Source organism: Orcinus orca, chromosome 6 (genome assembly GCF_937001465.1).
Source record: "Orcinus orca chromosome 6, mOrcOrc1.1, whole genome shotgun sequence".
NCBI classification, from domain to species: domain Eukaryota; kingdom Metazoa; phylum Chordata; class Mammalia; order Artiodactyla; family Delphinidae; genus Orcinus; species Orcinus orca.
The window spans coordinates 83,996,651-84,023,791 of NC_064564.1; the positions used below are offsets into that span (position 1 = coordinate 83,996,651).

At 47.3% G+C, this 27,141-nt stretch overlaps 3 protein-coding genes across 5 annotated transcripts; 1 reads left to right on the top strand and 2 right to left on the bottom strand.

Moving 5' to 3' along the window:
- Positions 1–8,272: 8,272 nt before the first annotated feature.
- Positions 8,273–9,968, bottom strand: SIT1 (signaling threshold regulating transmembrane adaptor 1). The gene is made up of 5 exons (XM_033431081.2): positions 9,743–9,968; positions 9,477–9,612; positions 9,332–9,390; positions 9,183–9,244; positions 8,273–9,091 (listed from the first exon to the last, which is right to left on the bottom strand). Exons 1-5 carry the CDS (start codon positions 9,813–9,815, stop codon positions 8,858–8,860), a joined length of 564 nt encoding a protein of 187 aa, XP_033286972.1. The 5' UTR covers positions 9,816–9,968; the 3' UTR covers positions 8,273–8,857.
- A 4,374-nt stretch (positions 9,969–14,342) lies between these two features.
- On the top strand, positions 14,343–17,377 carry CCDC107 (coiled-coil domain containing 107). Of its 2 annotated transcripts, none has more exons than XM_012533649.3 (6): positions 14,343–14,616; positions 14,705–14,865; positions 16,592–16,652; positions 16,742–16,832; positions 16,929–17,041; positions 17,125–17,377. In XM_012533649.3, the coding sequence occupies exons 1-6, from the start codon at positions 14,511–14,513 to the stop codon at positions 17,370–17,372; spliced, it is 780 nt and encodes a 259-aa protein (XP_012389103.1). In that variant the 5' UTR covers positions 14,343–14,510; the 3' UTR covers positions 17,373–17,377. The 2 variants fall into 2 exon arrangements, with proteins under 2 accessions (XP_012389103.1, XP_004271452.1); XM_004271404.4 differs by having other exon boundaries at positions 14,345–14,616; positions 16,589–16,652.
- Positions 17,378–17,633: 256 nt separating this feature from the next.
- On the bottom strand, positions 17,634–23,254 carry ARHGEF39 (Rho guanine nucleotide exchange factor 39). 2 transcript variants are annotated; one of them, XM_033431079.2, is made up of 9 exons: positions 20,968–23,254; positions 20,662–20,756; positions 20,275–20,395; positions 19,895–20,013; positions 19,227–19,297; positions 18,847–18,975; positions 18,455–18,684; positions 18,113–18,201; positions 17,634–17,926 (listed from the first exon to the last, which is right to left on the bottom strand). In XM_033431079.2, exons 1-9 carry the CDS (start codon positions 21,103–21,105, stop codon positions 17,914–17,916), a joined length of 1,005 nt encoding a protein of 334 aa, XP_033286970.1. In that variant the 5' UTR covers positions 21,106–23,254; the 3' UTR covers positions 17,634–17,913. The 2 variants fall into 2 exon arrangements, with proteins under 2 accessions (XP_033286970.1, XP_004271453.1); XM_004271405.4 differs by having other exon boundaries at positions 17,634–17,929.
- Between the last annotated feature and the right edge of the window lie 3,887 nt (positions 23,255–27,141).

Consider the following 27,141-nt stretch of genomic DNA (forward strand, 5'->3'; position numbering starts at 1 on the left):
TATTTAAAAGTTACAGACTTCCCTGATGGCACAGTGCTTAATAATCCGCCTGCCAATGCAAAGGACAGGGGTTCAAGCCCTGGTCGGGTAAGATCCCACATGCCACGGAGCAACTAAGCCCGTGCGCCACAACTACTGAGCCCTCATGCCACAACTACTGAAGCCCACGCGCCTAGAGCCCATGCTCCGCAACAAGAAAAGCCACCACAATGAGAAGCCCGTGCACTGCAACGAAGAGTAGCCCCCTCTCACCGCAACTAGCGAAAGCCCGAGCAACGAAGACCCAATGCAGCCAAAAATAAATAAATAAATTTATTAAAAAACAAGTTACTAAGAGAGTAGTTTTTTTAAATTAATTTTTATTGGAGTACAGTTGATTTACAATAGTTTCTGCTGTACAGCAAAGTGAATCAGTTATGCATATACATATATACACTTTTTTTTAGGTTCTATTCCCATATAGGTCATTACATAGTATTGAGTAGAGGTCCCTGTGTTATACAGAGGTTCTTATTAACAGAGTAGATCTTAAAGGTTCTCATCACAAGCAAAAAAAAATGTAACTATATGCAGTGATGGATGTTAACTAGAGGTACTGTGGTAATCATTTCTCAATATATACAAATATCGAGTCATATTGTACACCTGAAACTAATATGATGTTATATGTCAATTATATCTCAATTTTTAAAAAATTTACATACTGTATCATAGTGGTTACAAGGGTAGTCTCAGTGCCAGCTGCCAGGATTCAAATCTGAACACTTAACATGTTACCAGCCAGTGATCTGGGGTAAATCAATTAATCTCTCTGTTCCTCAGTGTTCTTTTCTGTAAAATAAGAATGATAATAGTAATTGATCTCAAGAGGGTGTTGTGAGGATTGCTTAGAAGAGTGCATGGCATTATGGTGACTATAATTGTTATTATCCAAGAATTTTATAATTTTATAACTGAATTGAATATTTCCCCATTTTCAATTTGAAAAGATGCTTATTGCTAGAATAGGAAAAAAGCAATTTGTTTTCATTATATTTATCTTGTATCCAGTCAACTTTCCAAATTGTATTGCCTTTTTACTAGTTTTTTTTTTACTAGTCTGGAATTTTTTGATAATATAATCATATCAGCAAAAAAAAAAGCTTTATAATTTCTCAGATAATCATAACAATTCATTCCTTTGTCTTACTGCATTTGATAAAACTTTCAAGATACGTTAAACAATGAGGATAATAACAGGCTACATTTCTGTCTACATTTTTATTTTAATAAAGTGATTTTAGTGTTTCACTATTAAGAACAGTACTTGCTATTTAGTAAAAAGTCTGATATATTTAAGCAGTATTCTTTTTTACTTAGAGTTTTTATTAGGAACAGTATTAAATTATTATGCTGGCTCTATGTATTAAATATAGGAGCTTTTCTTCTTTTTCTATGACAAGTTTAAATGGCATGGAAATTACCCTCATTGAATGTTAGATAAAGCTCAGCTGTGGCACCAACTGAACGCAGTCTTTTCCAAAAGTAGATCCCTAATTACCTTTCTATTCTAGTTTTTTCTAAGATCAGTTGAACCATTCAACCTTTCCTCTTTCTTTGGGTCAATTTTGGTAATTTATATTTTTCCTGAAATGTATCCATTTCCTCTAAATTTTCAAATTGTTTGCTGAGTAATTTTAAGTTGCACTTTTTAATAATTCTTTAATTCTCTCTTCTAACTGTAATAATGTTTTCTTTCTCATAACTAATGTTTTCTATTTTTACTCTCTCTTTTTTTCTCCTCGCTTGGGCTTGCAAGAAGTTTTTCTATTTTATTAGCACTTTTAAAGAACTTGTAAAAAATTTGTGCTTCTTAGTATTTTTGTTTGTTTCCATTCATTCATGTCAGCTTTTGTTATTTCCTGATTACTTTTGGTTTCTTTCCTTGCTATTTTTCTAATTTTTTGAAATAACTATTCCCTTTATTTTACCTCTCTTTTTAAAAGCTTGCTATCTTTATGGTATTTCAGGGATATAATATATTATATGATACAGGGTAATTGAGATGGTTTCTGGTATTACACTATTTTTTCATTCAGCATTTAAATTTTGCGAACACAGTAATTTTGTCACTTTTTAAAACCAGCTTTACTGTATTGCAATTTATATATATATTAAAGTTTTTTACATACATTAAATTTTATCAATTTTAAATTACAATCCTATGAGTTTTGCTAAATGTATTTGGTCATGTAACCACCACCACAGTCAAGATACAGAAGATTCCCAGCACCCCAAAAGTTCTCTCCTACTGCTTTCTAAGCAGTCCTCACACCAGTTTCAGCCTGAAACTTAAATTCCCTTTGTTGGATATCAGCATTACCGCGGTTTTCTGTTTATCTGCCTAGTATCCCTTTCCCACATCTTTATTTTGAAAGTTTCTTCATCACTTTAAGTGTGTTTCTTTTAAATAATATGGACCAGAATTTGATTTATAACCAAGTCTGACAGACTTTTAATGGAAGAATTCAGTCCACTCATGTTTACTGTAATGACTGATGTATTTGATTTGTTATTTCCATCTTACTTGTTTTTAAATTTCTTAACATTGTTGTGAACTCTTCTTTTCTTTACCTTTGCTGGATTGTGTTTACTGTAATGAGTGATGTATTTGATTTATTTCCATCTTTCTTGTTTTTAAATTTAACATTGTTGTGAATTCTTCTTTTCTTTACCTTTGCTGGATTGAATGAATGGCCGTTCGTCCCATTTCCCCACTTGTTATTTGGAGTCCATCATTCTACTAATAGTTACTATCCTTTGCCCTGCTCTCTATATAGGCACACATGACTCTCCTAGTGTGTGAACTCAGAACAGCTATTTCCATCCTACTCGATCTATCTTCTACTTCCTCTACACCCGAATAAGATATGGTCTTTAGATGATTTTCACTACCCCTCCCTCTCTCTTTCATCCTCCCAACCCCTCGCCACTTAAGTGCTAGAACACTTACCTTCCCCTTATCTCCACTACCTGATTCCAGAGTTTTATTGAGATAATTTAGTCATTATTAGAATTTCCCTCACAGTGTGTTCCATCTGTTCCAAGCGTCCTTATTTAGCATTTTTATTACACGTTATAAATACATAGAGATATAGATATAAATACATAGATCATGGTTCGTTGCTCCCCACTGCTTTCTTTCCTCTTCTCTTCATCTTCCCCTATCTTGAAGTCTCTGTTCTGATTCATTTGTTGTTTCATTAGAGTCTTCTCTTAAAAGTATTTCTCAGATGAGCTACTGAGTGATTATTGCAAATCTTCAAATATCTTTCTTTCTTTCTTGGCTGGTTCTGGGTCGCAGGCCTTTTCTCTCATTAACTCAAATTCAGTTCTGCTGTCTTTTAACTTCCACGGTAGCAGATAAGAAGAAAGAACTTTCATTCTCCCTGGATATGTGTAAGATTTCTCATATCCTTAGAGCTTAGGAATTTTAACCTGTATGTGGCTAAGTGTGTAGTTTTTTTCTTCTAGTTTTATTGAGATATAATTGACATACAGCACTCATAAGTTTAAGGTGTACAGCATCAAGATTTGATTAACATACATCATGAAATGATTATTACAATAAGTTTAGTGAACATTCATCATCTCATATGGATATAAAATTAAAGAAATAGAAAAACATGTTTTTCCTGTACTAGGAACTCAGGATTACTCTCTTCGCAACTTTCATATATAACGTGCAGCAGTGTTAGTTACAGTTATCATGCTGTACATGACATCCCTAGTATTTATCTTATAACTGGAAGTTTGTGCCTTTCGACTGCCTTCATAAGTGTGTGTCTTTTCCTACCAATCCAGTCTGTAACTTGAGTCTTTCTTCAGCTCAGGGAAATTTCATCTATTATTTAACTATGACCACTCCTCTCCTGTTCCTTTTTCTCCAGGAACTCATAGAATTTGCAGTTAAGTCTCCTGGGTCTGTTCCAATTTCCATCTTTCACCACATGATTTGCATCTGCATATTTTTGTTCCATGCTTTGAGATATTTCATCTATTTGATTTTCTAGATCTGTTTTTGAGTTTTATCAGTGACTATCCTCTCCTTTGATTTATCTATGGACATTTTTAGTTCTGATATCACATTTTCATGTTCAGGGAAATCCTTTGTGTTTGAGCTTCACACATACCTCCTCCAGGCTCTCATTTTTTCAGTCAGAGGTTCATCTGTTTCCTCCAGCAGGTCTCTCTGCCCTCTGGTTTGTTTGCATTCTCCCAGCCTCAAGGGCTGAGAAATTCAATCCACCATGAGTTTTTTGGAGAGTCAGGGAAACTCAGTAAAGCCATTCATTGTTCCTGGGAAGCAGGCTGTTTCTGGGACTTGCTGCCTTCCTGAAGGTCTTTGCTCTTAGCTCTGAGACTGTTCTCCAGAAACTTGTCTGCAGGGAATTCTCTCAGCCAGGAGTTCAGCAGAGCCCACGTAAAGCTCATCACCTAGGGATTTCCCTGGTGGTGCAGTGGTTAAGAATCCGCCTGCCAATGCAGGGGACATGGGTTCTGAGCCCTGGTCAGGGAAGATCCCACATGCCGCGGGGCAACTATGCCCGAGCGCCACAACTACTGAGCCTGTGCTCTAGAGCCCGTGCTCCCCAACAAGAGAAGTCACTGCAACGAAAAGTCCACGCACCGCAACGAAGAGTAGTCCCCACTGCCTCAACTAGAGAAAGCCCGCGTGCAGCAATGAAGACCCAACGCAGCCAAAAATAAATTAACTTTTTTAAAAAAAGTTCATCACCTATAGCTGGGAGCTGTTGGGGGGTGTGGAAGCTTCTGTAGGGTGGCCACATGCCCAGAATCCCCTCGCTCTGGGTAGTCTAGGTATTATTGACAGATATAGTGATATTCACGAAAAGACTTAAAAACAGAAGCCATTAATAGTAGGTGCCTCTGGGAACTACAACCTTTTACTTTGCTTTTTCCCCCTCTTCTAGGATTTCTCAACTTTGGCATTTTTAACTTTTGCGGCCAGAAATTCTTTGTTGAGATTGGCTGATCTGTGTGTTTAGTGGCATCCCTGGCCTCTACCCACTATAGACCAATAGCACTCCCTCTCCAATTGTGACAGCCAAAAATGTCTCCGGATATTGCCAAATAAACCTTGGAGGGTACAGTCACTTCTGGTTGAGAACCACTGTTGTATACCCTTCAGATGTATTTGATTTTTTTTATCATGTGCTCACACTATTCCTATAAACATTTAACTGAGGTTATGAGACAGAGGAGGACATACAAAGCTGTTGTGAGGAAACAGAAGCATGAAGTAGAGAATATACATTAAGGGATGCTGATGCAAATTAGCAAAGTGGGAAGAAATTGGGAAATAAATAAAAGAGGCAGAGACGGAGAATCTGAGTCACAGGACTGGAGGAGCAGGAGTGTGAAGACCCACATCCTCCTGTCCCAAGGTCCCCAGTGATGCCAAGATCTGAGATCCAATAACAGTCTGCACAGGCCCAGTCAGATCATAGCCACTGTTCTGGGATTCCCATTCCATCCAGTCTCTTAATTACCCCAGGTTTCCTTACAATAAACACCCCTTTACTTAAGCTAGGCTAAATGAGTGTATTCCTTATCAACAAAGTCCCTGTAGATTTAGTGCCCAATAAAGAGATGGCTCCCCACTGTTGCTGCCAGTATTATATTCCCTTCTTAGCACCACACTTTAAGAGAGATTCTAGTCAAGTGAAACAATGGGAAGGATGAGTAGGCTGCAAATATGGTCTATAAAAGAACTGTAAAAGGAACCTTAGAAAGCTCTTCCAGGGAAGAAGGGGGGAAAAAAGGCTTAGGCCATCCAGCAAGGCTGGCTTCCAATTCTTCCAGGGCTGCCATGTACAGGAGGAAGAAGACTGATTTTATGCCTGTAGCTTAGGAGGCAGAATTGGTGAAAAGTAACATGCAAGCAGATATTACTCCCCCCGCCAAAAAAAAAAAAGTCTCAATAAAAAAGATAGGAAAGCAGCATTTGGTAAGGTAGTGAGCTCCGAATCTCTGGGAGTGTTTAAGAAGAAGCTCACAGTGTGGTTCCTGCAGTGGGTAAAAGTTTGGGTCAGATCTGTCAGCCTCCTTCCAGCTATACAATTCTATAGAAATGTAAAAGCTTGGCAAGAGGCTAGGTTAACTCACATAGTATGCAGAAATCTCTTAGGGTCAAATGGCATGATAGCACATTCAAGTATTAAATCAGAGGAGGGTGGCTGGTGGAGGAGTTGAGCAATGAGGTTTAGCATCTTCAGCTGGCCTTGGTCAGCTGGTCTTTCCCCACAGAATTAGTCAGAACTCGTGGTTGGAAGAGTTAGAAAATCTAACTTAGTCTGACTTAAGCAAAAAAGGGACTGTATTAGCTTACATAACCAAAAAGTTCAGTAGGCGGGTCTAGCTCTGGGCATGGCTGGATTCAAGGTTTCAAATGAAGTCATTAAGACTTGGTCTCTCTCCGTGTCCCAGCTTTGTTTCCCTTCTTTGTAGACAAAAACCAGCTTGTAAGTTTAGAGTTATCTTGACAGTGCAGAGCAAGGTCAACGTTGGAGGGGCCTTGCCTGAAGGGCCTTCGAGGCCCTTCCCCACCTATAAGTAATTCCTTAAGAACTTCCTATAATTGAGCCTTTGACGACCCAAAGACCCTGCCTCTTTGCATCTTGAGCCTTGAGCGTAACCCTGTTCTCCCAGCCGGAATCTCAGGAAGAGGGGGAACGCGGGGCCACACCCCCACCCCCGCGGGCCCTGGTGGCTTCCCCTAAGGATTCGCCCCTGGGAATTTGCCGAGGACAGGGCTCTCCTTCTGGCTGGAAACAGACACCAGTGAGGGAAGGTAGGCTGCTAGGGAAAGCACCTGGAGCTGTGGAAGGGGCGAGAACTACCAGGTATTTCGTGAGACGAGTTGATCAGCTAGCGAGATGTGGCAAGGGTGTCTGAGGCGGATCTGGCTGCCCCGACTTATTTCCTAGACTCAGGGACCAATTAGTAAGTTGCCACAGTCCTGGCGTTCAGTCCTGAGGGCCTAGGCTAGGGCACGAGCCTCGGTGATAGGCGAGATAAGACGGTAAGAAAAACTCAAGGGTTGTAGGAGGGGGAAGGCAGAGGGTCCAGGCCTCGAGAACTGGAAGGAGAACAAAGTTCAAATAGCACCCAGCTTCAGACAGAGTGAGTCCGCTAGGTTCCGCGAACGGGGGAGGCGGCAGCTCTGAGAGCTACACGGCCAGTGCTTCGAGAAGCCCCGGGAGACTTTCGGGGTCAGCCCCGCACGGTCTGGACTACATCTCCCAGCATGCTGTGGGCAGGGCAGCATTACGCCTGCGCAGAGGTGGTGACGAGGCCGCGTCGCACCAGGCGGGGGCGCTCGGGGCTTGGTTCGGGCGCCGCGGAAGCCCGCGGGGAGAAGGAGATCGGGGAGCGGAGGTCGGCTTCCTAACTTGGCGGCGTTTAAGACCTCGGCTGCGGCTCCCGGCTCGTCCCAGGAGGTTGGCGGGACCCCTTGCTTCTTCCAAGGTCAGGGCGTCACGTCTCCCAGGCCGCGGACACGTTGAGCCGTCTTTAGCGCAGCAGCCCTCAGAACCCCACATCCCGCTGCCCGCGGTTCCCCGCATCCGGTGCCCGCCCCCAAAGCCATCTTCCCTCCCACACAGCCCCAGCTGCCTGCCGTTAACCGCGACCGGGGCCTCTTCTGGGGAGGCCCAGGTTGGGGGTCCTCAGAGGTCCAGGAACCCTGGGGCATTTGGGTTATTGTGTGTGCGTGGTGAGGCGTGTCGCCCTTCTCATTGGGACCACCATGCTGGTCTCAGGCTCAAGGTTCCCTTCTCTGTGATTTTCTCTGGGACTCTAAGTAGGAAGGAGAGAAGTTTGGAAGTAAAAGCCTCAGCTTCCCCTTTTTTTCTGCTCAAACCTCAGTAGGGTCTGTCAAGAGATCTACAGAGGCTGTAGGGGAAAATGGCCCAGACCTCAGGCTGTGGATGATGGCCCTGGGGAAAGTAGGTCAGAGGGTGGGAAACTTGCAGACCGCAGGTGATGGGAGTGGGGAGGCTCTGTGTGCAAATCCTGGGGACGTTCCCGCAGCAGCTGGGCTCCGGCCTCCACCCGTAGCACCCACCCCTGCATCACTGATGCTGCGGCCCTTCTTGGCCCCTCTTTCCCAGGTAGACGCTCCCAGAAGTGCTCTGTGCAGAGAGCAGAGGTCACCGCCCCACCATGTGGGGCCTGTTGCAGGTGTGTGGCTTTCTAGGTGAAATCTAAACACTTTTTCAGAAGTTTTATTTAAAAACTTGGGCACATAACAGAGATGGCAGGATGGAGACTGGTATTCTGCCAGGGTTCTCAAGTCAGAGACCAGGCTTGGGTTTCTCAGGTCACTGAGCTCCAGGACCCCTCCAGCTTGTGGGCTCCTGAGGAGGATGCCCATCTGTGTCCTCTCAGACTCTTACCCCCCCCCCCCCACTTCTTGTGTCTGAGGAGACACTGTGGTGTCAGGGGTAGACTAAGAGGCAGCCAGAGTGGGGAGGATCGGGTTAAGCTCCGGAAGGAGTGAGGACCTGGGAGTTTGGGGGTTGAGAGGAATAGATAGAGGGAAAAAAACGGTGGAGAGGGGGCCACTGCCTTTGCTTCCTCCACCCTCAAGAAACGGGGGGCCTGCCATTCCTCTGAGATGTCTCCCTCACAGCTCAGATAGGAAGTTCGGGGAGCATAACTCCTGTGACTGAGCAATGGCTGCCTGTCTTTAGGGGGTGGTTGGGAAACAGTCATGCCCCAGACAGGGTAGCAGTAACCCTGGCAACAGAGGAGGTGGGGGAGTTGTATGCCCCACTGTGCCAGGCCCTCTGTCTCAGCTGGGTGCAGGCTGGCTGTTGGCGTAGGCCTGGTCTGGAAAGGAAGCCCGGGCTCTGCGGGTCTGGGCACACACTGAGGCGTAGAGCTCCGGCTCGGGGCTCGAGGCCTGCGGCTTTGGCTCAGGGTCCAGCACCACCTCCGAGTACTTGATGGGGCTTCCAGGGCTGGGGATCCGGCCCTGAGGAGGCCGCAGCTGCAGGCTGGTATAGCGCATCACCTCCTCTGCAGCCTGGAGTTGCAAGGCTGTTAGAAGTTCACTGGACCCTTGAAAAATCCCCCACTACCTTCCCTCCCCTCTTCTTCAGCCACAACTGACTCACCCTGGCAGGGCCTCCAGGTGTTGGATTCTGTTGGTCTGGCCCCGGTTCTTGAGACAGTCGTCCTAGGACAGGGAACAGGAATCTGGTCACTTCTTGTTCCTCCCCCTGCACCCTGGCCACTGTGCCCCTACCCTCTGAAAGCTTCCTACCTGTCTGTAGATAATGCAGGTTCCCGTACAGAGGGACCTCTTCCGCAGACTCTCCAGGCCTGCAACACACAGTTTAGGGGATGAGAGGGTGCTTGTTGGTAAGGGGGAACGCTCGATCAACCCATCTCTATTGGCCCCCACTCACCGTCCCTGTCCCGGATGGTTCCTGCTCCAGCCACTAGTCCATTGGAATAAGTGCACAGCCAGTGAGATGAGAAGCAACAGCGTCACAGCCCCTAAGAGGGCCCATAGTCCCCAGGCCTTGGTCAAGGAGGGGATTCCTGTATTTGTGAGAGGATGGGGTGTGTGTGTGTGTGTGTGTGTTACTGCCCAGCCTAACCCTCCAGGTCCCAGCTGGTGGGACATGGAGCCACGTGACCCCTCCCCCTGCCCCTGTCCCGCCCAGCTCACCAGGCGCTAGCAGATCCGTGTAGTTGTCACTTCTGCTCAGACCTGCTGGTGCAGAAGCCGAAGTTGCAGGCATCCTGCCCTGAGCCAAGGGGTCAGCCTGATTTATGGCCCAACACAGCTGCGGCAGCCCCCTTTACTCCCACCCCTCCCTGGGCCTGGCCCCCCACGGCTCAGCACCTCCAATACGGGTGGTGGCAAAGTTACTGGTTTCCGGGGAGGAAGGGGGCGGGGAGGGATGAGTGAAAGAACAAAGACACCACCCTGTGCCTGCACCTGCACTACCCAGCAGTTCCTGGGCTTCCGCCCCCACCCCCATCTCTCCCCTGTACCCTGTAGCAACTTCGGCCAGAGAAGAGGCAGGCCTGAGTTTACTGAGCCACTGGGCAGGTGAGCTCATGAAGACCCCAAGGCGGGCAGAAGTGGCATGAGGCGGGAGCGACAAGACAAGGAAGCCAGGCCTTAGGACAGAGATTCCTTTCTGCCACAGGGTGTATGCCTTTTCTCTCCAACTCTGAGTCCCATGACAGAGAACAGAGAACGTATTCCTCAGTGAGCATGTTTTGAAGTGAAATGTGATGAGGGGGCCCCCTGGTACTTACAGTCCCACTACACCCTAAGGCTGACCCGAGGGGCGTGTGTTAAGATGACCTTTGTCGTTGTTATTATTATTGGTATAATAGTTTGGGGGCTAGAGGAAGCTTGATTCCCTCCCCCTGGTCCACTTCATCCAAACTGTCCCTAGGAGCTGTCAAGCTCAAAAGTTAGCTGATTCAGATCCTTCATAGTTCTTAACATGTACACCCTCAAATGTTTTACATCAAACATTGAAAAGGGTTTACTTCCCCAGATCTTGATTTTTCAATGTCCTTCACCAATAAAGACAGTCAGGGTGTCATGGAGAAATGCTTGGCTCTGGGTCCACTCTCAGGAAAGAAGTAGAATGAAAGCTCATATCTGACAGCAGTGATGTACTTGAAAACTAATTAGGACCCAGAAGGATGCAGAGGCAGGGTGAAGGGCTCTACTGGCACATTGCAGCACACTTTGGACCTCAAAAAGGAAGACATTGGGTTACACACATTGGATGGAGGAAAAGAATTCATGAACCCAAGGGTGCCTTTAAAAACACAGGAGCGGGAGTCAGGGAAGGAAAGGTCTTCTTTAGAGAAGATGCCAACTGTGAAGTGTAGTTGTGCAGAATTAGAGAACCACCATCTGCTACCCACAATGCCATCACTGAGCCAGCAAGAATCCTCACGGGTGGTCAAAGCCTTTGTTAAGGAACAGGGTACCAGAGACAGACCACTTGTGATGATGACAGGGAAAGGGACCTTCATCATGACATTCACAGACACCTCTTGAACCAAGTGCCCAAAGTGATGTTCTGTGTCCCTAATGGGATGCAGTGGGAGGAACTCTACATTGCCCATGTGATGTCCTGGACAAAAATGTTCAGTGGGAATCAAATTATGAAGAAACAATTAGGCAAATCTAGAATGGGGGACACTCCACCAGACAAGTGACCTTAAGCTTTCCTAAAAGTCAATATCATGAAAAACAGAGATGGGGAGGGACAGGAGCAGTGTTCTAGATTGAAGATGAGTGGGGGCTGATGGATGTTTTCATTGCCTTGGTGATGCTTGTGCTTTCATGCATTATACATATGTCAGCAATCATGAAATTGTGCACCTTTGTTTGTACTTTATTGTTTGTCAGTTATACCTCAATAGATGTATTTTTTAAAAGAGAATTTTTTTCTAGGTTAAAAAAGCCTGAAGCTAAATGACAGTGTATGAACATTAATTGAGATTCATATTTGGAAAATAAATTTAAAGATGGCTTAAAAAAAAAAAAAAAGTTAGCTGAATTAGAGCAACCTCTGCCCCAGATCTGTCCTGGGAAACAGCCCTGTGTTTCCACTTGTTTGCTTCAGGGAGCAGCAGAGTACCTGCCCTGCCCAGAAACAGCCCAACCACATGGGAGGCTGTTGATGTGGGAAGAGGGATTTAAGTTCCAAATATAAACCTTAGACCAGAGGTCAGAGATCTGTTTTGTCTGGCCCATACAATGTTTTTTAAAAATTTAAAATCATTGCAGTAATGTGCCAAGGATGGGGATGGCAGGAGAGATCCTGCCCCTCCAGGCAATAAGAGGGTATTGTCTGTAGAGAATTTAAAAACAAAACTGACTAAAAATCAGTGTCCTTTTTTATTATCACCAAATTTCAGCAATTCTAAAAAATGTCAGTGATAAAATATTCCTTTCTCAAAAATATTTTGTAGATCTACATTCTAAATTGTTGTAGTTACTGATGAGTTTTAATACTACTATATAAGCTTCAAATTAGCACATTTATATTACTTATCCTTTAGAAGTTTTCTAATCTACGACTTCCCTGGCAGTCCAGTGGTTAAGACTCCATGCTTCCACTGCAGGGGATGAGGGTTCCATCCCTGGTCAGGGGAATTAAGGTCCTGCCTGCGGTGTGGTGCGGCCAGAAAAAAAAAAAAAAAAAAAAAAAAACTATTATAATCTACATGGAAGTTAATCTGTAGAACGCCCAGTTATACAACTGGCTCCTGACACAAACAGGTTCATTTTACATGTGTTTATAGCCAGAATTAGTTCTTAACCATTTGGAGTTATTCTTTGGTTTGGGCACAATTTCTGTCTCCTATGATATTACACAGTCCTGCATTTAACCAGTAGATTTACAATGAACAATGGTAGCACAGTGATTAAAAAGTCAAATAAAATGACGTTGAGTTACTTTAATTCTGTCATTCTAGGTGACCACTTAGTTTTTATTTGTATTGAAAATTTCTGGAATTTACTGACAAATGGAATTTTAATGAATCTTTGCCAAACATCTTTATGTTTAAGACTTTCTTTTCCTATTTGTATGTCTGTTGCTTCATGTGAAAGAAACTTTTTTGATATGAAAATTAGTAAAAGGCATTCTTTAATCAACTGTGCGTGGAGATTGACAAATCTAGCTGTATTCTCTATTAAATAGGAATATGCAAAAATTACTTTTGACGAATTTGCAGAAGTTAACTTTAAAAAAGAAATTAGAGTTATCCATTACTCAGGTTAAATGTAAGTATAAGTTTTTTGCCCCTTTCTCAAAAAATACAATAATGTAACTAAGAAATATTAACCCATTACCCTTTCTTGTTCTGTAATGTATATTTAATTTTAACTATTTTTTTTATATCGTCAAGATTGTATCTACAGAGTTCAACAAAAGAAATAATTCACTGTTTGAATTTCTGGCCCTTATTAGTTTCTTTTCTGGACACTATTGTTTCATTTCCTGATTATTACTGAAAATAATTTTGTTATATAGAAGAGGAGACTTTTAAAAAATCTCTCAGGTGTCAAATATGCTAAGTCTGCCACTGATTCCTCGTCAACATTTAAAAACTGGAGATTTCCAAATTTTGAAATCCCGATTTGTTGATCTATTGGAAAAAAATCAGAAGAGCTGGCAATAGTGGGCCCAAATTCCCTAAAGGCAACAATCAGCTGGGGCCCATTTATCCTATTACACCTGGCCTGAACCACTTATTTACATTGATTATGTCAACTGGCTTAGAGTCGAGGATTGGACTACTCTGCTCTGCAGCCCAGGCTGCCTCTGGGTGGTCGGCTAGTCAAATAGTAGAGGCAGGATTCTAGCCCAGGCAGAGATCAAACCTTATCGTGAGGCTTCACTGGTGGTGCAGTGGTTGACAGTCCGCCTGCCGATGCAGGGGACACGGGTTCGTGCCCCGGTCCGGGAAGATCCCACATGCCGCGGAGCGGCTGGGCCCGTGAGCCATAGCCGCTGAGCCTGCGCGTCCGGAGCTTGTGCTCCGCAACGGGAGAGGCCACAACAGTGAGAGGCCCAAGTACAGCAAAAAAAAAAAAAAAAAAATTTATCGTGTTACCATGCTACACGATAAATGGTGGCTATTACAGGCACTTGCCAGATGGAAAGGGTGGGGAAGAGGAAGCCGTCGCACGAAATGCGAATTGCATAAAAATGATACAGTGATGTATTAGGCCACAGGAGGAACAAGTAGTTAAGGGGAGGAATAAGAAGTAGCTCAAGGGTGTAACTTGCTACTTTCTAGCAAGGTACAAAAGTAGCCGCGCTGAGAATGAGCCCCGTGTGGTTGGTGCGCACGATGGCGCACTGCCTGCGTAACTATAGAAGTAGACGGATGACACCCCCACCAACACGCCGCTCGGCTCTCCCACCAGTTGCGGGATCGCTTCTTGGCGGCCTTAACCGTGAGAAGCAGGGAAGGTCTAACGTACATGCGCACGCGGCACTCTCTGCCAGAGGTCCGGGGACTTTCCCCTAGGCGCAAAGAAGGAACTAGTCCCCAGTTCGTAGCCTAGGAAACAGGCCTTCAGCACAAGCTACGTTGTGAGTCTCGCGGTCTAACCTTTTATAGCGCCAAGGGGAAATTTATTTTTCGGTTAGGGTGACGAAATTGGTGGTGTGGCAAATAAAAACCACTTCCAGTTATAATCTTCTAAGACTGTACGCTTCTGGAGACATCCTGGCTAACAGAATACCTATATAGAGGTAAGAAATGAACTAATTTCTTAAATGAACTAAGCTGGACCCACAGTGCTATGCAAATAGGCCTGGCCCCGCCCACACACTGGGTGGGCGTGACCTTCCTGGGAAGCCCGGAGCTGAACGGGCTCGGGAGCGCTCGGGTGCGTCCGACCTACGCCGGCGCCGCCTCGGTTCTCGCGGTGTCTGCCTGCAATGGCGAGCGTGGTGTCGCTCGCGGGTTCGCTGGGGCTGCTACTTGTGTCAGCGCTGCCCGAGGTGCTCGGAGACCGCACCAGCCCCGACCACCGGGCACACCCAGGTACCAGCGAGGGCAGCTGGAGGGAGGCTGGGACTGCCCACAGGCCCCAAACCCCAGCTGTACTGACCGCTTCTGCCCTCCTCTTCAGGGGACGCCGCCCAGGTCGGCCCTGGGGCCACGGAAACCCGGCGGCGGCCGCCGCCGCTACCGCCCAAGAACCAGCGCGAGCGGGCCTGGGCCGGGGCACTGCCCTTGGGAGCGCTGTACACCGCAGCCGCCGTGGCTTTTGTGCTGTACAAGTGTTTACAGGTGCGGGACGACCAGGGGTGGGGATACCCCGAGCCTGAATCTCCCAGGGGGACGCTATGGTACCAAGAAGAAGACACATTTTCCCTTCAGTCTGTAAAATGACAAGAGTTCCCTGGCTTTCTAAGATTATGGGGTTATTTTGAGCATCCAGCGTGGTAGTGGATGTGAAGGGCCCTTGGTAAACTGTAAATAAATAATGATCATCACATTTAATCCTCCCAACAAGCCAGTGAAGAGGTTTAGTCACTTGCTCAAGACCACCCAGAGCTAGTAACTGGTGGAGCTGGGATTTGAACCCAGCAAATGTCCATACTACAGTAAGTGCAGTTCCCGGTGAGATTCCAACCTTGGCACGAGCAGTTGATTACTGTAGCCAAAGTGCTTTTAGAGTTCGAGGTAACAAGCAGTCTCAAGTTCTCCTTGGGAAGGAGGCCCTGCAATGTGAACTGACAGTATATTGTGGTGGATTGAAACTGTTGAAATGGAAAGTAGTACCTCCCAGGGCTCTCCCTTTAGCCCTGGCCCTATCACTTACTTGCATTGGAATATAGAGGGCTGAGCCAATTTGGAGATGATATGAAACTAGAAGGGATGGCTAATCGTGATCCAAAATAGACTTGACAGGCTAGAATGAGGGACTGAATATAATGATGAAATTTTACAAGGATAGATAATAAATTATATTCTTGGACCCAAGTATAGTATGAAAGAAACATAATTTGGCAGCAGTTTATTATTTGACAAAGTTCAGTTGTGTGATGTGATAACCCACTTCCCAAATCAATGCTAGGAAGGAGGTATTGTGCTTTATTTTCTGATCAGAACACTCCTGGAGAATGTTACTCTCTTGAGGGCACTGTTTTAAGAGCAGTACATGCTCTTAAAACAAACCAGAGTAAAGCAACCAGAGAAAACCGTGTCAAATGAGCACCGACTGCAAAAGATTGGCACTATTAAACCAGAGAAGACAGGGGGTATGACCAATTTCTTCAAATTCCTGAGGGGCTATCACGTTGAAAAGATGATTTTGGAAGGCTCTGATCAGTACCATGAAAAGAAGATGCACACAGGACAGTTTCTGGCTTTGTGTATAAACTAACAACCAGAACTTTATCAAACTGATGACAGCTGCTCCTTCCTGGAAGTGTTTCAGTAGACTAAACAACCACGTGTGGGGCATACTGACATGTTGCTTCTTGTCCTAGCTGAGGAGCTGGACTAGTTGTGATTGTGATTCTCTGAGGTAAAAACCCACTAGTTTTGTCTACCTGAAATTGTCCTCCTCCTCCTTCTGGCTTTGGAGACTGAGGTAATTTATTTACTTATTTTTTTGTAAATTTACTTATTTTATTTTGGCTGCATTGGGTCTTCGTTACTGTACGTGGGCTTTCTCTGGTTGCAGCAAGCGGGGGCTGCTCTTTGCTGAGGTGTGCAGGCTTCTCACTGCAGTGGCTTCTCTTGTTGAAGAGCACAGGCTCTAGGTGTGCAAGTTTCAGTAGTTGTGGCACGTGGGCTCAGTAGTTGTGGCTCACGGGCTCTAGCGCGCAGGCTCAGTAGTTGTGGCGCATAGGCCCAGTTGCTCCGTGGCATGTGGGACCTTCCCGGACCAGGGCTCGAACCCATGTCCCCTGCACTGGCAGGCGGATTCCTAACCACTGCACCACCAGGGAAGCCCCAAGACTGAGGTTATTGAGAACCTCATTGCCCTTGCCTTTTTCCACAGCAGGGGAAAGATGAGGCTACTTTTCTCCAAGAGGAGGCAGGCAAGAAGGATTCACTGCAGTCAGGTGGGTTTTGCAGAAGTCTGTACTTGGGGGGGATTAAGGGACAGCAGAAGGTTGGTAACCATTGCTCTCCTTTTCTCCCTTACCCCCAGAGCAACAGCTGGCCCAGCTGACACAACAGCTGGCCCAGACAGAACAACACCTGAACAGTCTGATGGCCCAGCTGGAGCCCCTTTTTGAGCGGTAAGCAGAGCAATGACCCTGTGGCCAGGGGAACTTGTGGTAGGTGGGAGAGGTGGGCACAGAGATTGGGCAGCCTCTGAGTGGACATATCTGCAGTGTGACTACCCTGGCTGGAGCCCAGCAGGAGCTTTTGCACATGAAGCTACAGGCCATCCACCAGCTGCTACGAGAGAGCAAACCAAACAAGGGTGTGGAGGTTCCAGAACCAGGTACAGGGTTGGGAGGTGAGAGTCTGGTGGAGGTAGAGACAAAGCCTCTCAGACTGGAACATGCCTGATCTTCCTCTTCACAGAGGCCAGCACACCCTTTCCTGAGGACTTATCTATAGAGGAGGACGAGGAAGAGGCTGGTGACAGTCAGGCCTGGGAGGAGCCCCTAAACTGGAGCACAGGGACGAGGAACCTAGCTACTCCCAGGGAAATGGAGCAGGGGCTAAGGAGAAGATGCCGGAAGGCTGCAGCAAAGGGCCCCAGTCACAGCCCCCACCGGGAAGGAGGGACAACAGCTGACAGTTTAGTAAAACAGAGTCTGTTCTTGTGACTGGATGATCCTGTGTGCTTTTTCCATTCCAGCTGGTCACACACACACACACACACACACCCATACTAGGTGCCTAAAAACAACTGGGCCTTCTTGAAAAGCTTCCCTTATTAGGACATAAAGAGGCTGTCTTCCAGTGCAGGAGCTGAGAAGACAGAGGGAGCTCCAGTCCTTCTCTTTGTATTCCTGAGGCCGCCGTCATGCCAGCCTTCAGGGCACAGAAACCCCTTTTCTCATATTGCATAGCTGAGATAAAAAGCCTTCTCCAAAAAAGAAAAAACTTTACTAAAATCCTGTGGGAAAATAAATTATAGAAACTACATACAACATAAAAATAGCTGGTTCAGCTGAGGTTCAGTTGGGTCAGGTTTGGTGTCCGGATTCTCAAGAGCTGGTCAAATGACATGGCGTGTCTTGGTCTCACGCAAACACAGAATGACCCTTCTCAAACCGTGAAGAGTCTGTGTTTTGTTAGTACTGAAGAAGATTCCTTTGTACTCCCGACTCTGAGGTATCCTGGACTCGAATTTGTAAGATTCCTCTAGTTCTTCTGGCTGCTGTGGAGAGAAGATAGTTCAGGCACTGGCATGAGCACTCTATTCTGACAAAACCACCCAGGGTGTTGGATGGAGGAGTGGGGTGAGGGGTGCGAGTGAGTTCCAGACGTGAGAGAGGCCCCAAACTGCTGCCTCCAGCTCGTGGGCCTCACCACAGCACTCTTCTGAAGGAAAATAACTTACCTGCTGGCCAAAGTCAGACTGCGGTACCAGTGCGACAGCTCCTCCTGGTCTGTGGACATAAGCAGTAGCTTCTCGTGGGGAAAGGACAGCTAGGGAGAGACCACCTCTTAGCACATGGCTCAGAAATGTCCAGCCTTAAGCTAAAGGCCCTGCTGTTTCCATTGAGGTAATTTAGGGCTGAAGTGAGAACCAGGTATGAACCCCAAGCCCTACTATGCTCTCAATGTAGGTGGCTCAGTTCCTGTGAGGGGGGCCCAGGCCTAGGAGATGAATGGTGCACAGGCACTTGAGGTATATTTTGGGCCTCTCCTACCTCACCTAGGGCTCTCGCCTGTTACTTACGCTGAGCAGTCCACCACAGGGGCCTCCTGAGTGGCCAAAGACCCTGTGGAGTTGACACTCAGCCATGGGGTAGAGGGCCTGGCAAGCAAATGTGCCACTCTGCAGCAGATGCAATGGAGGTCGAGGCTTGGCCATGAGGAGTGCATCAGAGAAGAGGAAGAACATTCGGGGCCGAGGCTCCCCTCGGGGAGGCACCACCAGCAGCCAACCCTGGCGTAGGAACCAGCGACCTGGGGGATGGGAGAGCTGTTATTCTGGTGCAGCTTCAGGACCGTGATGCACGGAATAGAAGGAAAGGGAGGCTGACGAAATGGGGGGTATGTGCTGGCAAAAGAGAGGATGAGGGGTAGGAAAAGGGCAGTTTGAGGATTGAGGGGAAGCACACAGACTACCTGAGATAAGCCCCTTTGCCTGCCGTCCACTGAGCAGAGCCTGGACACGCTGGAGGTGCTGGTCATTCTTCTGTTTCTGACTGATGGTGTGGACTCTCTGGGCAGTGTCACTTATCCGCCGGGCAGCCCCTGGAATAATATTCCATGCCCCACTCCCAACACAACTTTGACTTCGGGTGAATGGTGGTGGTGAAAGACAGGCTATTCCAGAGAGGACCAGGGTCAGAGTCTAACTTCTTAAAGAGTATGTAGGGCTATAGGAACATTGTATACAAGTCATTGGAAGATAGGGGCATATCAGACATTGTTGGAGGTCAGAACCAGAAATGGATACAAGAGAAGCAGTCTCCAAGGACTGCTGTGGAGGAGCAAGAACATACTTGTGAGCTGTTCATGGTCAGGGCTGTTGGGACCTGTGTTTTCAGCCAAAGCAATGGCAAGATTCTCATACCTGGAATTAGACAGTTGGAAGTTATGAGGGGAAGTAGAGCTGGGCAAAATTTCCTGCCTGACACACAGATCACCCCCTGTACAAACTTCAGTTGCAAAGCCAGGAAAGACCTGCTTGTGGCTATTTTATCCCCCTCTTTCATCTGAGACTCAGAACCTGGGTTCACACCACATGGCCCTCTTCCATTCCACATTGAAGAGTCAGAGGGGCAGACTGACCAAGGTTCAGAAGGCCAGATCCCAAGGTGAAAGTTAATCAACTTAAGGAGGATGCTACAGACAACTAAGTTCTTAACTCATCCGTAGGGACAAATTCTAAGCTAGGCGAGCCTTTCATCTCCAGAAACCCTGTTGCTAACCTTATTACAGGCCCCTCACTTCAGTGTAAGTTCCACAATCCCAGCTAAGGGCCTGAGGCTGCACAGCCCAGGTACTCCAGTGGGTTCACATTTACTCTTGCAAAAAGTTTTTGGGAGCAATTTGTCCCAGGAGAGACACAGTGGGACAAATCCCATGGAATCCCACAAAGCTGAGAGCAGCAATCATACAGACTCAGAATTCTAAGAGAAGTTGGCTGTGTCAGGGTGAGATCACTCACTGCTGGAGCCTCTGCAGAGGCAGAGGGAGCAGGTCCTGGAGCTGAAGGCCCCCAAACTCAGGGCGACCTTCCTGAAGTCGCACAAACCTCCGGAAACGTTTGTTCTTCTTTAATTGCTCCTAGAGTGACGGGGAAAGAGTTGGCAGCAAGGAGAGAAGCCTCTCCTACTATTGTATTCTTCGGTGTACACATCCCCAGCCCTCAGGAAGCTGTGTGCTCCTGAGAGAACCCCGTCTCCCTACAGGGAACTTAGTACAGAGCTGGACACCCACAGGGCTCTATAAATGCAGGAACAGTATAAATGAAGTTTGGGTCTGCAGATGAAGAGGCAATGTATGGAGGAAGAGGGGAAGGAGGACTTGAGGTCATCTTCAGGTTACCTGCAGGGTGGTCCGGGACCTCTCAGCGTTGGCAGCAAATTGGGTGTAGAGCTCCAGGTGGGGGCAGAAGCCCTCCAGCCCCTGTCCCCAGCGCCCTCCTTCGAGGTAGGGAAGCAGCTCTCTGCGTAGGTCAGGACAATAAAAGAGCAGCCCAAGAACTACTCAAGCACCACCTCTTTTAATTCTCCTACCCCTGCCCCGGAGGTAGTGCTATTACCCCATTTTACGGGTGGAGAATTGGGGCAGATTAAGGCACTGGGCCAAGACCACAAGTGAGGTAACTGGCAGACTCCGAATGTGAACCGGGGCCGCTCCGACTCTGAGCTCCGTGCACTGCCAGAGGCCAGAGCTCTCCCTCCTTTCTCTTCCCACGCCCCTTCTACTCACTGGCTGGCGCCGTAAATGAGCTCCCAGGGCCCAAACAGGGCCTGGCGCTCTGGTGGTCGCACGGTGCCCTTGGCTCTCAGAATCCCCACGAAGTACTGCGGAAGGAGAGAATACCGGTATGCAGTCCGCAGAAACATGAAGCCAGTGCCAAGGCGCCGCTAGAAACTGTGTAAGTCGGCCTGAGGTCCCTACGTGCTGGCGTCCAGGTCAGGACCCACGGTACCCCAGTCAGGGTCACCGACCTCGTAGGGGCCCTCTTACACCCTGGGGTCCCCGCCCCTACGGGAGGGTGTGCGGGCCCCGCACCGTGGCCACCAGCCCCAGCTGTTCCTGGTAGCGCCGCTCGGTCTCCAGCAGCTCCCGGGCAGTGCAGGCGCGTTTCCGCTCCCAACGGGCACGCTGCTCTTGCACCGGGCACCGTACGCTGGGGCCCGGGCTTTCCATGCCGGACTGGAGGGTCGGTACTTCCAGCCGCAGCCCGCCGGAGATTCAAATCCCAACGGCTCAGAGGGCGGGGCCGTGGGGGCGGGGCCTTGGAGGGGAGCGCGCCCTCTGGCGCCTAGAGGCTGCGCGCAGGACGGAGCATGCGCAGCTGCCAGCTGAACCGCATCAGGTCACCGCCAGGGCGGCGCTGCCGGTGTGCGGCACCTTTCGGGGCAGGGCAGGTTGGGGCAAGTGGGTGGCCCTCCTTTGAGTAGCACTAAGTTGGGGCAGCAGCGTGGACTTTGAGTCAGGAGAGTTGGGCGTTTAGACACGGGCAGGGTCGCAGTGCCCCACCTGTAGAATTAAGATTCTGTCCTGGGCCCATGCCAGACACCGGGGTCCAGTTGTCCCCAATGCTTTTATTACTAGGACTCCTCACGGGTCACCAGGTTTTGAATATTTTGGCCCCCGGAAAAGTTGATAGGCTTTAAGTCACTAACTTGCTTTCTCTTTCCATACTGATCCAAAACCTGATAGCCAGTTAGCTTCCGGTCAGCAAGTGTCAATAACTAACATGGTGGGTCGGAATTGCTGTAATTCTGGCCAAAAGCTTAGAGTTGATGAGTCTGTGTTACCTAGTCCAGAGATAAAATGTACCAGATTTTCTTTACTTACTTAGGTCTTCTTGAAAACTGGCAATAGCCTTGGAGGGTAAATTAGCAGTGCCATTTTGTCAGTATGCATGAGATATCTTAAAATGTGCCTACTCTTCTAACCCAGCAATTCCACTTCTAGGAATGCATCCTAAAAAATAGATATGTGGACAAAAACATATGTACTAGGATGGGTGGCAAGATGTTGTAACAACAGAAAACTGGAAATCACTTAAATGCCCAATGGTAGAGAATTGGCTGGGAAAATTATGGTAGAGCCATTTGAAGAATAATATGAAAGCATTAATGATGTAAAAAAGCTATCAATATGGGAAAACACATAGTGTATTGCCGAGAGAAAAAAAGCAGGCCATAAAACTGTGTACAATATGATCTTATTTAGGTAGTATAACATATCTATGACTGGAAGGATAAACAATCAAAAGGTGATTGTGGCTTTTATCTCTGGGTGATGGGATCAAAGATAATTCATTCAACAAATATTTATTACGCACCAAATCTGTTCCAGGCACTGGCCCACTGAGGGGGTGAATGGGATAAATAGGGTGACTTTTAAAATTCCCTTATACGTTTCTGCTTTTTCCAAGTTTTCTGCTTGAGCATGCGTGCATTACTTTGTAATTAGAAAAAAATGCTATTAAAAAGCAAAATGTTAGAAACTTTAGACCCTATTCCTACCACTGAGGACTCCTAAGAATCTGGGCCCGAAGCCAAGAACCAGGGTATTGTCAGGATTCTGAGGCCGCCTCTAGCTGTCTGACATTCTAAGTATGCTGAGGAAGGAGAAATGCTGGCCTTAGATCAGGGAAAAACTTGAAGGGCTCGATGGAGGCAAGAGAGAGTTTGGGTCAGACTGTACCTTGGACGGGTCACAGGGGAACTGGTGATGCCACATAGGTGGAGGACTGGCTACACTGTCTCAGGTGAATGTGGGACAGTCCACACTAAGAGCTCAAGGGTGGAAGGGGGCAGATAATCTCATGACAATTGGTATCACCATGAGCCCAGGTAATGGGAACAGAGCACACTCCCAGGGCGCAGTCAGTGATGGGTGTGTTTGGGTATCCTGCCAGTGTGCGAATGTGCTTTAGGTGGATGGAAGAGGACAGGGGAATAGAGCCTGCTGTGAGCTCAGGTTGGGAAACCACTCAACTTTTGAGGAAGAAGAGGGCAAAGCTGAGCAAGACACAGTGAGGACACTTGGAGACAACTGATTCCCTGGGGACCCAGTGTCCCACAGAGCAAGTCAGGCACACCATATTCTGCCCGCAGCTCTCCCCTAAAGCCAAAGGAAAGAAGGGCCAGGGAAGACGGTTAAGAATCCGCCTGCCAATGCAGGGGACATGGGTTCGAGCCCTGGTCTGGGAAGAGCCCACATGCTGTGGAGCAACTAAGCCCATGCGCCACAACTACTGAGCCTGTGCTGTAGAGCCCCTGAGCCACAACTACTGAAGCCCGCGCGCCTAGAGCCCGTGCTCCACAATAAGAGAAGCCACCGCAATTAAGAAGCCCTCGTATCGCAGTGAAGAGTAGCCCCCCACTCAATACAATTAGAGAAAGCCTGCGCGCAGCAGCAGCAAAGACCCAACGCAGCCATAAATTAATTAATTAATTAAAAAAAATAAATTTAGGGCTTCCCTGGTGGCGCAGTGGTTGAGAGTCCGCCTGCTGATGCAGGGGACGCGGGTTCGTGCCCCAGTCCGGGAAGATCCCACATGCCGCAGAGCGGCTAGGCCCGTGAGCCATGGCCGCTGAGCCTGCGCGTCCGGAGCCTGTGCTCCGCAACGGGAGAGGCCACAACAGTGAGAGGCCCACGTACCGCAAATAAATAAATTTTAAAAATAAAAATAATTGGGGGGGTGGAATTCCCTGGCAGTCCAGTGGTTAGGACTCGGTGCTTTCACTGCTGGGGGCCCAGGTTCAATCCCTGGTCAGGGAACTAAGATCCCGCAATCCACGTAGCTCGGCCAAAAAAAATTTTTTTTTCCTCTGTCCTTTAATTACCCTCAACCTCTGCTTTCAACTCACTGGAGAAGCCCTAGGGATGCTTTGAATAATAATTACCAGTCATTCTACAAAAATTAAATGCCTCTCACGCACCAGGTCTTATGCTAGGCATGGAGATGAAATGGGGGACAAGAGAAATGTGACCCCTGCCCTTATGAATGCTTTTAATCCAGCATGACACACATGGTAAGGAGTCACCATAAAGTGAGATACACGTTACAAAGGAAATATAGGCTTCTATGCATGCAGGAGTGAAGGGACTGGCCCTAGCCTAGGAGTCAGGGAGGCTTCTTGGAGGAAGTGACATGTGAACTGAAGGATGCCAGGAGGATAAACAAAACAAAACCTGGCTAGGCAGGGCCGGCAATGTGGGTGCGGTGGACAGAGAGACAAATAGCATGGACAAAGGCTCGGAGATAAAACACACATGCACACGTATGCAATGCATTCAAGGAACTGCTATAAGTTTAATAAGGCTAGAGCATAGATTGCAAAGGAAAGTGTGATGAGAAAGGAAACTGGAGAGGTAGACACAGGCCAAACCATAGAGGGAATTTATATCAGTAAGACTGTGTCACAAGTAATCGTAAATCAAAGTGGCTAAACGATAAGATAAGATAATTTATCGGCTCATGCAACTGAAAAGTCCAGATACGGGGCGGGGGGGGTGGGGGGGGGGGGGTGGGGGGGGGGGTGGGGGACTTGGGTTAGCTTAATCCAGCAGCTCAGTCAAATCACCAAGGACTGCTTTCTACCATTCTACTCTGCCTTCCATGGTTTTACCATCTTAAGGCTGGCTTCCATTGGGGTTACAAGGTGGCTGCCCACAGTTCCAGAGGCTGTGTGTTTCCTCATCCATGTCTGGACAAAGTGAAAGTGAATTCCCTCAGTTACCAAATACTTGAGACAGAGAGCTTCACTCTGACTGGACCCACCTAGGTTGCAAACCCATCAAGGAGAACAGGGCAATGGCAGCCCTCTGAAAGCCATGTCAAGTAGTACTATGGACTTTATCCTAAGGGCAATGGGAAACATTCAGAGGTCTTAAATAGGGAGTGAGATTATATGTGCATTTTAGAGAGATCACCCTGGCTAGCTGGACTCAGCAAGACCCATTAGGAGGCTGGTGCAGTTACCCAGGTAAGAGGTGATGGAAGTGTGGACTAGGATGAAAAATGAGGATGAAAAGTTTAGAAGGTAGAATCCATAGTGCTTGATGATTTGACTTTCCTTCAGACGTGAAGGAAAAGATGAAAGATGGCACCAGGCTCCTGGCTTAGACCACTTGGTGGAGTATGGAAGAAGAGGTTTTGGGGACAAATGAATTCGGCTAGAGGCCTGTTGAATTTGAGATACTTGTGGGACATCCAAGTGGGGATATCCACTTGGCGGGTGGTTATAGATCTGACATGGGGTAGTCCAACCTGGGGATACTTGGCTGTCCTCAAGTATAGAAGCCATGGGAGTAAATGAAACTGCCTACAAAGGACATGAAGAGGGATATGGGCAGAAGACATGAGGGTCCCCAGCACAAGCTCATTCCTTCTCATCCCGTGCACCCACTTCAGTTCCAAAATGGCTGATGGTGTAGTGGGCTAAATGGTGGCCCCCATAAAGATGTGTCCATGTCCTGACCCCTAGAACCTGTGAATGTGACCTTATTTGGAAAAAGGGTCTTTGCAGATGTAGTTAAATTAAGAATCTTAAGATCATCCTGGATTATCCTGGTGGGCCCTAAATCCAATGGTAAGTGTTCCTATAAGAGACATCCAGTAGAAGACATAAGGACAAGAGAAGAAGGCCATGTGAAGTCAGAAGCAGAGACTGAAGTTATGCAGCCACAAGCCAAGGAATGCCTGGAGCCACCAGAAGCTAGAAGAGGCCTTAGAGCCTTCAGAAGGAACAGGGCCCTGCCAACACCTTAATTTCAGACTTCTAGCCTCCAGAACTGTGAAAGAATAAATCTGTGTTGTTTTATGCCACCCAGTTTGTGTTAATTTGTTACAGCAGTCCTAGGAAAATAATACTGACGGTGAGCTGGGCCAGAACTACAGGTGAGTCCCCAGGGCCCCAGAAGGGCTGTGATTTGTCTTTGCTTCCAATCCATGTCTGGGGAATAGGGGGCTCTTTTTCCTCCTACTTCACCAGCAAATAGCTCCCTCCTCTGCAGCCCTGGGATAAGCAGAGACATGGCCCTCGATGTCTTAAGACATAGACCCTAATGACCAAAAACTTGGCCTTAAACAACCACAGAGAGGTCGTGTGTCAGGCCGGGGTGGGGGGAGGGGGTGTCCTTAGTCAATCAGTCCTGAGTACACTCTGTCCCTGAGGAGACTCAGGAAACAAGACTCTGGGAGCTCAAACCTGTTTTAGGGTTTGGCAGACTCCCAGTTGCAAAAGCACGATCTTGGGTCAGAGTCCACATTCCCCACCCAGACCAGAGACATAGTCACACACAGAGACAGAGAGCTCAAGAAAGAGACAGCACCATGGAGAATGGCACTTGGGAAATTAGGGAGCTGTAACACAGAGAGAGCTGTACCTAGATGCAATCTGGACTCTGAAATACTGAGAAAAAGCAGCAGAGATGGAGGGGAGACATGTGGACACATAGAAGTGCCAAGGAGAATTGTACAAGGAGACCCTGATGGAGATCTAAAAAGGAAAAAGGTGGAAACATTCAAAACATTTGGAAAGAGGGAAAATGAAATAAAACTAAGATTGGTGTTGGAGAAAGTTCTAGACATACAGACTCCAGACTTCAGTTAGCATGGTGTTTCTGTCCTCCATGCTTCCCATGACCTCCTCCACCTCAACTAGATTAGTCGTTACCACATTCTGTCTTGTCCAGGCCCATCCAGTTTAGATATTACCATGTACTTTCCATGTGTCTGGGTCCAACCAAGGTTCTGACAACACAGCTGACCAAGACAATGAGCTGACCATCAGGAGTTCACACTGGATCAGATTGCCATGGATGGCTCTTAATTTAGCTCCAGAAATGGCAACCTAGATCGTTAGGCTGACTACCTCCTAAGAAGACTGCTTGTTCAGCCATACAAGTTTTGGCATACAGTATGACAGTCACTCTGACAAGGCAGACAGTTTGGGGTGCTGTAGAAATGTGATGTCCTGCTCCTGGAATAATTGCGGTTTGACACACACAGGCCATTGACAATGGGCTCCCTGAGGGCAGGGAAGGCATTTAGTTTGGTTTTTCTCAAGCCCTGTCTCGGTGATCTGCAGAGAGAAAAATGATCAATAATAAAGTAATACTGAACAAAAGACAGACTCAATCAATCAAATACTGGACCCTGCCCTTATGGACCTCAAGGCTATTGGAGCAGATATAATGTCATAAATCACCTTAATATGA